The 11913-nt window shown below is 47.3% G+C and overlaps 1 protein-coding gene across 2 annotated transcripts in view; it reads right to left on the bottom strand.

Annotated features, from left to right (window-relative positions):
- Positions 1 to 11691, bottom strand: part of LOC135821099 (uncharacterized) — a 46618-nt gene extending 34927 nt beyond the window's left edge. The window contains exons 1-4 of one of the 2 annotated variants that reach the window (XM_065334161.1): positions 11493 to 11691; positions 6348 to 6477; positions 2773 to 3150; positions 224 to 550 (exon numbers count right to left, since the gene is read on the bottom strand). In XM_065334161.1, the coding sequence (XP_065190233.1) occupies positions 224 to 550; positions 2773 to 3150; positions 6348 to 6477; positions 11493 to 11516 (859 nt within the window). In that variant the 5' untranslated portion in view covers positions 11517 to 11691. Of the gene's footprint in view, positions 1 to 223; positions 551 to 2772; positions 3151 to 6347; positions 6478 to 6861; positions 7179 to 11492 lie in introns of those variants that run through there. The other variant, XM_065334162.1, reaches the window with a different exon arrangement.
- Positions 11692 to 11913: the final 222 nt, after the last annotated feature.

The raw sequence follows: 11913 nt of genomic DNA, 5'->3' as shown, positions 1-11913 counted from the left end.
GATATGGTCTGTTTGCCCCCCCCCCCCATCATAGTCGCACCAATGCAGAGTACCTTCTGACAGCCTGCATTGAAGTAAGGGATGTTGGCGCAAATCCTGTTGCCACAAGATACATTTTAAAACAACAAATGGCCACGCACATCATGTTGTTGGCAGGTACAAAAGCATGATTGGGAATTGCAAGCCGTTGGTGGAGCCAGCCATTAGTTTTCATCTCACTTACTGACACAGAGGATTTGGGCTCGCTGATTGCTTTCGGCATCATCATACAACAGACCCTCCGTAGTAAACTTTACGGTTTTGTGAACCAACTCTCCGTCTATCTCGACCGATCTGACGTGGTAGGGATGGTGCGTGGGTTTGTTCTCCAGGGCTAATGTATTTAGCCAGCGGTCTACCAGTGCATCGCCGTGTACTTCCAGCCAGGCCATGCTGATGAGGCGAAGTCCATACTGCAGACACGCTTCCTCGGCGAAAGGCTCCGTTACGATACTCCTCGATGATGGTGTTGCCGCGGCGTACACAGAGTCGTTAGCGTGAAGCCATTGGGCTGCAAGACAAGGGCAAGTACAGAGGCGGGTAGAGGGTAAGCTTAAATACTGTATAAGCAGAAATATTCGTCTAGGATTTAATTTCGTCGTTTCATCCGAGGGGCGTTTGGACTAAATTAAAAGCCGGACTGATGTCGATTTGTCCAGCCCTCCAATGTAATCTTATGGTCCATGGATTAAACTTTCAACCGGACAAACTCCCTTTCTCTGGAGTTGGACGAAATTGTTGACCGACTGAATTTTCTAGGGCTTCAACGGGTTGGGGTTTGATCGGGTAACATGTTCGGGTATTTTTATCCGGGTAGCACGGGTACCCTGTCGGGTATTTTTACCCGGGTAGCACGGGTACCCTGTCGGGTATTTTTACCCGGGTAGCACGGGTACCCTGTCGGGTATTTTTATCCGGGTAGCACGGGTACCCTGTCGGGTATTTTTATCCGGGTAGCACGGGTACCCTGTCGGGTATTTTTATCCGGGTAGCACGGGTACCCTGTCGGGTATTTTTATCCGGGTAGCACGGGTACCCTGTCGGGTATTTTTGACATAGTTTGTACTGTGAGTATGCACATGTGCTGCTCAGAAAGTGTAAAGTGTAAAGTGTACAGTAGCACATAGCCATGCTGTTTACATGCCCCGTTGCAAAAACAACGTACTCCAGCTACCTGATCGGGTTCTCAGGAGCAAATTGCTACCCTCCAACCTGATCAAATTACGGGTAGCACGGGTACCCTGCTACTCGTTGACACCCCTAGGGATTCAGGAAGCGCATTAAAGCGGTCAGCACCAAGGAATGAGATATGTTTGAATCCAGCTGGAGTTTGCACGAGTAAAGAAAGGGAAATATTGACTTGGCTATGTAGGGGTACGCTTCACATCACTGTTTACTGGAACTCAACTACAGTCCATTCATAAAAAATTAGGGCTGAGTCGGGTAGCATTTTCTTCGGGTATCGGGTTCAGTTAGTTTTCCACGGGTAGCACGGGAACCCGATCGCATAATTTCCCATTGTAACACCACAATGCACCCCTTCCCTTATACACTGGGTAAATTAATTCGAAGGGATTCGGGAAGCGCATTAAAGCGGACAGCACCGAGGAATGAGATATATTTGTATCCAGCTGGAGTTTGCATAACGAGTAAAAAAAGGCAAATATTGACTTGACTATGTAGAGGTACGCTCCCTCATTAGTTCACATCACTGTTTACTCGAACTCAACCACAGTCCATTCATAAAAATTAGAGCTGTCGGGTAGCATTTTCTTCGGGTATCGGGTTTGGTTAGTTTTCCAGTTTTTTTTTCGAGACGCAGCAGTGATGGTGGGGCATTGATGACCCTGCCGACCTGAGGTCTCGGCGTCACGGCCAAAAACACGCACCAAAAACAATGAAAAAAAGAAGAAGAGAGAGATGTACAGGTAAGAAAGATGCAAAAACCCAAGGCTTAACACGAGCGATTGTGGGGGAGAAACTGTCTTAGCATCATACTATTCATAGGGAATCGACTGCCCAGAGCCAGTTTGTGCTGCGAAAATGGCGGTAAACATTCGTTTTGAATGATTGCATTCTCTTGCTGTGGGGAGGCTGGGATAAGAGAGCGGCAGGGAGGGAGTTCCAATCGCTGATGCTGCAGTGTGGGAACGAGCACTTCAGTGCCCAGTAGCACGGGTACCATTGTAACACCACAATGCACCCCTGCCCTTATACACTGGGTAAATATACAGAGTATTACATGACTGTGTGCACGTGCACTGTACGTGACATCATCTGCGACTTCGGGTTTTCGGGCATCATACTGTACCCGTCTATCTGAGGTCCTCACGGGTAGCACGGGTACCCGACTACCCGTGCACTACCCATGCACGCCACTAATAAAAACATTGACAAATAAAATATTGACAATAAGTGGGTCAAACCTAGGTTGCATTTGTTTTTTGTCCACTTGGCACAGTAGAGTAGAGCGGATGTTGAGGCAGTGGGTGATAGATCTACCCATTTTGGTAGAACGTCTACCACTTCTAATGGAAGTAGTTTCTAGCCAAACATGTAGATGAGAACGAACGCCCCCTAGTGTCCCCAGGTCTAGGGCTGAAAAGCGCCTCTCTGCTGTCATTCCTCCTGCCCTGTCCTTATCGTATTCCCCACCCTGTCTACTTCTTCCTAGCTTGCATTCATTGCATTCGTTTTTTCCTATGGTATTACTCATAAAGAGCAATAGCCTACCTGCACAGATGACGTCATGATGGCTTGTTCCATTCGTATCAAATTTTACATCTTTCTCGTCATTCTGGCTGTGCCTGTAAATGACATGCTTTCTATGGTACACAAGACTGGTCCACACGCCAATAGGGTTGCTGTATCCGTGTCCCATCATTTCCTTGAGCAATGCTTCCATGCAGCCACGCACGCCAAGCTTTGGTGTGGTGAAGTGGCCGAAATCGATGACGTTGTATCCTCGACGCCTGCACATCTGCTGGCCTTGACTCAGATCGGTCTTCTTCGCGCGGTTGGGCTCGTCTACGTGCGGATGAGTCGGCAAGCCGGCAAGAGCCATCCAGGTGTACATTACTCCATCTGTCCCTGGGCACATGGTTTTGAGAGCTAAACACAACACAGTGCATATTCAGAACACATTTAGTGGCGGTCTAGCTACATTCTCTCGAAACATGCACACTTGCTCAGTGGAGAATTGAAGAGTTGGTTCGTTAAACCCACCAATTTTGCCAAACACAGTCAGTTCAGATCTCATCAAGATTCCACCACAAGACAAACTTCTACATTCAACACCTGACTAGAACTATTTCAAAACTACCGACTCCTCGTCGGTTATTTAAATACTTTAAACGGAGATACTCTCGCGATATAAGACGGAATGTCCGAGCACTGTGCTTCGCAAGCGTTATGTGCGTGTAGGTGCAGTGAGACAGTGCTGCTTTTCTTTTCATTATTTCAATAATTGATTGACGCACGGTTATCAGTGCACAATTCATTGTATTCATTGCTAACGTACGATTTGAACTTCGCACAACGCATGCGCGTAGCACCGCTGTTGGAGGTGGTCCGGTTTGAGGGGGTCTGGGGGGTGTCCAACGGGGAATTTTTTTGAAATTAGGGTGCAAAACCCTGCATTCTGGGCACTTCTGGGCAAAAAAAGTGGTGCGGCGAAAGCCGGACCGGCTGCTACGCCCCTGAAATCTAAGCATATATGCAGTCCGAATACTAGTATCTGCTAAGATCAAGCACTCCGTTCACTACGGTATTGACCGTACCACTCCTTGTCCCAGGTAGCCCGTGAATCAATCAAATGTACTGATTGGGACTCTAATTTTCGAGAAAAAAATCCGGCAGAGGCGCCACCCCAACCCCATGAGTAAAATCAATAGTACCACCCTAAAAAACCTTCCGACGCCCCTGCAAGCTGATGACTTGTTTCAACAGAGGGGGTCTCTGTCTGATTTTTCAATTTTACTACTCCACTGGTCGCTAAACACGGGCAACCTACATAGAAAAGGAATCCCGAGTTGCACACCCTAGATAGACTTATTATACTATTGATGGCAGGTTGAAACTTGACCCGGCTCCAACTCCAACAGGGTTGAAAACTCTCATGTAACACACAGCCCAAGTACTTGCCACACCTGTTTAGTAAACCGTTTCCTCGGAGACAAGAATGCGATAATACTGAGAAGGAGGGCACATGAAAGTTCACTAGTGAAAATTTTCGAGATGTTGTTCAAGAACCTGAAGTGTACGCATCTCCTCAGTAATATCTCACTGTTGTTTAGTACGGACAGTCTACAACATAATCATTGATCCGAGCTAAGGTATGCTGGGATACAAAGTGCATGGGACTACTATTTAGATGTTTGAACTGCAGTGGTCTTCTGGTCTTCTACAGCATGGAGGCAGGGTTGTTGTCCGTAACTTATGATTTTCATAGCTTTTCACACCCGTGTTCTGGCACATAGTCTGAATGGGGCACGGACGGCACGTGCACTCCCCTACAAATTTCAACCTAAATTCAGGATGCATAATATAACATGCTGATCATGAATGACATGTACCAGCAACAGGCGCGTGCTCGGCGGGGGGCACGGGGGGCACGTGCACCCCCCCAAAATTTTCAATCTGGGTTTTGAAAAAAATAATACTGCACCTCGGATGTGACACGTACACATGCAAACGGCCTTCATGTACACGTACACGTGCAGCGCGAACAAGAATTTTGCACGTAGATCTACACTGTGCACAGCATAAACATTACCTTGCGACAGTCGGATTCTCTCCCGATTTCGATTTCTTGCTTTCAGGTCTCTGGATTCTTTGATTTCTTTCCTGAAGTATGGGTATCTGACTATGACTGAGCTGCTCTTTTCATAATGTCAAATCGACCGCCGTCATTGAAGTCATTGCGCAAAGCTTCCACGCTGCCGCAGCTAACTCTAAGTGAAGCGTTCGGTCGTTCTGCAACTGTTGCTGCGGGAGCTGTTGCTGCAGCGAAAAAATCTGATAATATTTCCTCGAGGGGCGATGAGGGTTCTTCAAGAGGTGAAGAGTCAGACGAAGTGGTAGTAGTTGAAGAGGTCGCAGGAGAAGTAGCCCAGGCTGCCGGGTCTACCGCGGTGGATAAACCCGACGAGGTTGATGTAGTCGCTTCGGGCGGCACTCCAAACGACATTGGAGAAGGCTACAACCTTGCATCACAAAAGTGGACCTGTTTGCCGTCATCGTTGTCCTCTGATGAGAAGTGTCGCTTGGTCGACCACCACTTTGTGCCAGGGCCGAAACACGACTTTCCTGTCCACACAGGAAATGATGGCAGAAACCGTCGTTTTCGTCACCAGTGGCTAGAGGACAACACGTGGCTGGTCTATTCACCCAAATGCGACGGGGGTTTCTGTCTTCCGTGCCTCCTATTTCCCAGTGGTGCGGATCAGGGACAGCTCACAGCAAGACCTATGTCCAACTTCAAAAAGGCCACCACTTTGCTGGACAAACACGGCTCACAGGCAACCCACAAAGACGCCGTTGCCAGGCAGGGCCAGTTCAAAAAGGTCGTGTCTGCTGGGATCCAAGGCAATTGTAATGTATGCGAATATGCTCTAAAATTCAAGAAAGGTTGCAAACAAATTGCAGAAAATTGCCGGGGGGGGGGGGGGGGCTCCCCTCGGCTCCCGTGCACCCCCCTAGTTGGGGGGCCGAGCACGCCCCTGAGCAATCCTACACATAATAATCATGAATGACATGTACCAGCAATCCTACACATAATATATTATGCGCCTGTGCACCCTACCCCCCCCCCCAAAAGAGGGGACCAGCTACGTCCCAGTGTGTTCTTCCTACGGAATATTCTACAAGAGAAGAAAATGATTGCGCTTTGAAAGTCGAAGTCTGAAAGCTGGGTTAGGGGTCAGATCATTGCTGCACAACTTGCACAGTGCTGTTCAATGAAACGAAGATGGAGCGAGTCAGCTTTGCGCCCTGGATCCATGAACATTCCCAGTTTTAGGAGATCCGATGGCTGTAGGACGCGTAGCACGTACAGGTGCCTCCTGATACAACGAACACCATTGTGCAGGAGGATCAGTTCACTATAACAGAATATTTACTTACACTGCAGGCTCAAACTGGGACATGGAAAACTGTTCGCTATATCACGAAATTCGCAAAATGCGTGCTTGTTATAAGTGGAGTCAACTGTACAACACTCGCACAACCAGGAGTTTTTTCGAAGTTTTAAAAGCAGAAAAAAGGAAAGTTTCATTCAGCAATACACGGTACACTTAGTCGGAACTTACGGACACAGGTGTGGGTAACATTGCTTAGGTACTGGCCTTTAGTGCACGCTGCCGCGTTACTTGTGTCCACGACGGACAACACCAGAAGCAAGGAAAGTAGCAGATCAGCTGTTTGTAGAGTCGTCCCCAGCTGTGAAAGACCACAGAGAGACAAACCAGATAAGAGACCACGTTGTAAGAGATGATGCTAGCGAATGCATTGTGTTTGTAACAACGTGATGTCACGTGAGTTAGTCAACTTAGTGGAATACCAATGTGCATTGTTTGATATCCGATGGACTGACTGACTAGTTTTTCATAATTAATTTTTATTTCTCACCAGAGTTGAGATTTTGGTGAGAGGCCCGGAGTAGGCTATTTTATTTGCCTAATTTCTGAACTTCGTGCCTTACCGGAGCGCACAGCTGCAGTTGGCCTATTTTATTTGCCTAATTTCTGAACTTCGTGCCTTACCGGAGCGCACAGCTGCAGTTGGCCTATTTTATTTGCCTAATTTCTGAACTTCATGCCTTACCGGAGCGCACAGCTGCAGTTGGCCGGAAAGAACTTCACTCGCCTGTCCCAAACATGAGCAGGCAGAAGTTCATCGCCCCTTGCGCTGCGAAAAGTCGACGCCGAGCGCTGTGTGCATCGCGTTCTCCTGGCTGTCGGAAAGGTCCTGTCACATGGACAGCAAGCGGCCAGCTGTGCTTCTCTGAATCCTCTACCACCACTAGAGTCCATGCCCATACATATCATTATGATAGCACTGTGGCGATAGGCAGTGACAAGAAGCGATAACTGCTAAACAGGAAGGTTGGCATTATTTTCGAGCTGATTCTCCTCGAGAGAGAGTTGCATGATTCAACGATAACGATGTAAGTAAAGCCTTCGTCTTCGAACTCAGCAGCGCGTGCCTTTTGCCTACTTTTTTTCCTCCTTTGCTGTACGCTCAGCCTCGTACACTCGACCTACGCAAGCCCGACTCCGGCGCGTGCGAGCTGCTATTTGTGCTAATCATGCGCGCTGTCCGTGATCTGCACGACACAGCCGCGCCTCCGCTGCCGGCCTGCCATGCCGGGTATCGCGAACCGGATGGCACCTTATTTCTTTTTAAAGGGGAAGTATACCCTAAAATCAAATTTTCACCAGTTGTAGTCTTCGGGGTGCTGAGTCGAATGGTCTTGGTCCGAGGAAGCTGAGACGCTCCCTTCCTACTTGAATCCCAATCGAACTCGCGCACTTCCACCGAAACTGGGTGACTGCGCCCTACTAGATGGGGATTTGTATGCAAAATGTCACTAAAAGCGCCATTTCGTTCTTATAAAAGCACGGATGACCGCGATTGGCCCATATGTTGTAGTCTTTTGGACGCTGAGTCGACTGGTTTTGGTCCGAAAAGGCTGCGATGCAGCGTTCCTCCTTTATTCCCAATCGAACATGGTTGAAGAAGCGGTCACGTGCTCGTGCGTACACCAGTCGCCTGGTCACCGTGCCTGCAGGGTACAACTTACTAGCCTGTTTGACCTTTTTTGGGTGCAGTCCTGTCACTCGAGTTGAACTCGAGTTGAACCTTGGTGTGAAAGTTGTCGCCTGCTGGCGCGGTGACCAGGTGATTTGGGCACCCAGGAGCACGTGACCGCTTCTTCAACCATGTTCGATTGGGAATAAAGGAGGAACGCTGCATCGCAGCCTTTTCGGACCAAAACCAGTCGACTCAGCGTCCAAAAGACTACAACATATGGGCCAATCGCGGTCATCCGTGCTTTTATAAGAACGAAATGGCGCTTTTAGTGACATTTTGCATACAAATCCCCATCTAGTAGGGCGCAGTCACCCAGTTTCGGTGGAAGTGCGCGAGTTCGATTGGGATTCAAGTAGGAAGGGAGCGTCTCAGCTTCCTCGGACCAAGACCATTCGACTCAGCACCCCGAAGACTACAACTGGTGAAAATTTGATTTTAGGGTATACTTCCCCTTTAAAGGGGAAGTATACCCTAAAATCAAATTTTCACCAGTTGTAGTCTTCGGGGTGCTGAGTCGAATGGTCTTGGTCCGAGGAAGCTGAGACGCTCCCTTCCTACTTGAATCCCAATCGAACTCGCGCACTTCCACCGAAACTGGGTGACTGCGCCCTACTAGATGGGGATTTGTATGCAAAATGTCACTAAAAGCGCCATTTCGTTCTTATAAAAGCACGGATGACCGCGATTGGCCCATGTGTTGTAGTCTTTTGGATGCTGAGTCGACTGGTTTTGGTCCGAAAAGGCTGCGATGCAGCGTTCCTCCTTTATTCCCAATCGAACATGGTTGAACAAGCGGTCACGTGCTCCTGCGTACACCAGTCACCTGGTCACCGTGCCTGCAGGGTACAACTTACTAGCCTGTTTGACCTTTTTTGGGTGCAGTCCTGTCACTCGAGTTGAACTCGAGTTGAACCTTGGTGTGAAAGTTGTCGCCTGCTGGCGCGGTGACCAGGTGATTTGGGCACCCAGGAGCACGTGACCGCTTGTTCAGCCATGTTCGATTGGGAATAAAGGAGGAACGCTGCATCGCAGCCTTTTCGGACCAAAACCAGTCGACTCAGCGTCCAAAAGACTACAACATATGGGTCAATCGCGGTCATCCGTGCTTTTATAAGAACGAAATGGCGCTTTTAGTGACATTTTGCATACAAATCCCCATCTAGTAGGGCGCAGTCACCCAGTTTCGGTGGAAGTGCGCGAGTTCGATTGGGATTCAAGTAGGAAGGGAGCGTCTCAGCTTCCTCGGACCAAGACCATTCGACTCAGCACCCCGAAGACTACAACTGGTGAAAATTTGATTTTAGGGTATACTTCCCCTTTAACGAGTAACGACGCCGCGCCGGCGTCCGTCTCCACCATCATGCAAGAAGTAAACTAATTACTTACAGTGCATTTCAAAACTATAGACGCGTGGTAGTAGTAGGGTTTTTGAAATATTTCAAATTTGGCTGGAACTTTTTGAGAATAGTTTTCGGAATATTGCTCAGGATCGCTCCACAATTGCTCTCATATAGTTTCTAAAGGATTGGATAACAGACGCCCGATTTGGAAAAATTTATGCACAAAGTGATCACAGATTTTATGTGGTATAGATGCTGGCATAACGGTTTTTGCCTAGGTACGCGTCTATAGTTTTGAAATGGACTGTAGCAACACATCTGAAAAGGGAAGAGAGGGGGGGGGGGGGGTCGTAGTGCGAAGTGAAGACCTGGGTCAAACATTATAAATATTTTTTCCGAACTCACTTTAGCTTCTTTGCACACTTTCTCTTTTCCCAATTTCAATGTTCATTGTAAATACACAAATAGGAGATCCCCCCCCCCAATAGGCGTCAGCCTTTGGGTAATCCTGAAATAAAGATTATAATTAGGCCCAAACAAATAATGACCTTGTTTCCGGTCGGCCGACCGGGCCACTTTTTCGAAACTTTTTTTTGGTCCCAAATGTATACAAACGGTGGAAATGCCATGTGTGCAAGTGCACTCAACGAGTCATAACTCAGTCAAATTTCAACCGAATTCCATAAACGAAACACCTACAAGGTACCAGAGATTCTCAGCTGTCGGCTCGAAAACCTCCGGGGTCGATACGAGCTAGAATAACGGAGCTGGAAGGACTCGAACTGTTTGCTTGATTTCTCAGGATGTACGAAAACAGGAATACACCACATGCTGTACAAGAACAGTGAGTCAGTCAACTTTGACATTGATCCTTGCCATGATATATGTATGTACAATGTTCATGTGTAGGTGCTCTTGTCCATCAATACCTCAACGATTGAGGAACCAAAAAAATTATCCAAAAAAAGTTTCATTCCAGCCGACCGAGTCTCCTTTTTGAGGGGTTGGACCGGAAACAAGCCTATTTTTTTGTTTTGGCCTTATGATATTATACATGCAGGGACAGAATCCCCTGAGACAAGGGTGTTGAGCCAGCCACAGCAATAGTAACATGTCTGTGTTAAAGCAGTTGTCCACCTACACCTGTATACATGTACATCATGTACAGTCAAACCTCTTTAGGACGAACACCAAGGGACCGATGCCATTTGTTCGCAATAACGGGAGTTCTTCTTATCCGTATGTTATACCCAGTGAATACACAGTGATTTATCCAATGGAGTTATGAATACTAGTTCTTCTTAACCAAACATTGGTCTTATCAGTGTTTTTCTAACGACGTTTCACTGTACATGTACATGCAGTGCGGTGGTGAGAAGAGTTCAACAATTAAATAGTCTGCTAATATACCTGCAGTTCCACTACTAATACAGTGCCTTATTTGGAATCAGTGTTTACCCTCATCCAGTTGACGGAGACGCCCTCAATAATACGGAGGATTAGCAAGACGAAATTCGCGTTCACGTTCGCTCTCCAAGGAAAGTCGAACTCAGTGACGGAATTCGCGTTATGAGAAGGATTAGCAAACAGAATTCGCACATGCATGACTTTGACACGTCGTCCATAGTGTACAGACAGTACAGCGTAGTAAATTTATGACTGTCCTGACACGAATCCGCGATTCGTGTTCCGACTACTTTTCCGAACGAAAAATGCGAAAGTTCGCAATCCAGTTCGTGAACTGAAAAATGTTTGCGAACGCGATCGCGAATTTCGTCTTGCTAATCCTCCGTATTAATAATAATAATAATAATAATAATAATACAAAGGATCAGTCGGGGAAGTGAACTGCCTGAAAAGAGAAAAAAACGCCAGACCCACCAGGACTGGCGTTTTTTCTCTTTTCAGGCAGTTCACTTCCCCGACTGATCCTTTGAATTTGAAGTTCTCCCAATCCTTTCCAAATAATAATAATACAGCACGCGTATACATGTAGCTCATATGACAAATCAAATGAGGGTCATGCATCTGTCGACCCCCCCCCCCCCTTCTTGTCATGAAATTCAATATGTGCATGTCAGTAAATGGGTCAGGACCTTTGGATAATGGTCAGGATGAAAACCGAACGTCTGTAGCGTCAAAGCAACTTAAATAGGGGCGGATTTCACTATTACCATATTAGATATCAGATTACTAATATTACCACTATTGTTGAACATGCGCACAACCGATCCTTGTCCAAATCAAACATTAATGGCTAGGTAGACGGTTAAATAGAAGATTAAAGGGACATTTGCTTACCATGCTGGTTGACGAGGCGTGCATCGTGATGCAGAGTAGACGAGAATTTGTCCAAGTCCCCTGCACTGTCTGTGCTGGCCCCAACGGGAGGATCTTGTCAAACTACTAGCGGCAGTGTACCCAGCAAGAGTGAGTTGTGGTAGGTTTTGTGCTCGCTTTTTCTGTCGTTCCAAGAGCACAAACTGCATTCCCGAACTATATTCCCTCTGCCGTACGGATAAAGTGCCACCAAGAGTACTCTACTTATGTACTCTTGGTGCCACACATCAGTGACATCACCATGAACCGAACCAGATCTGCAGAGTGTACAACTCTGCACCAACATGTTGCATCAAGAGTACATTATGTACTCTAGTCTTGGTTGCATGCAGCATACACCCTGCGCCATCCCACAGTAAATTCTTGTGTGGATAAATGCCAT

Source organism: Sycon ciliatum, chromosome 7 (genome assembly GCF_964019385.1).
Source record: "Sycon ciliatum chromosome 7, ocSycCili1.1, whole genome shotgun sequence".
NCBI classification, from domain to species: Eukaryota; Metazoa; Porifera; class Calcarea; order Leucosolenida; family Sycettidae; genus Sycon; species Sycon ciliatum.
This window is presented reverse-complemented; position numbering and strand designations above follow the sequence as displayed.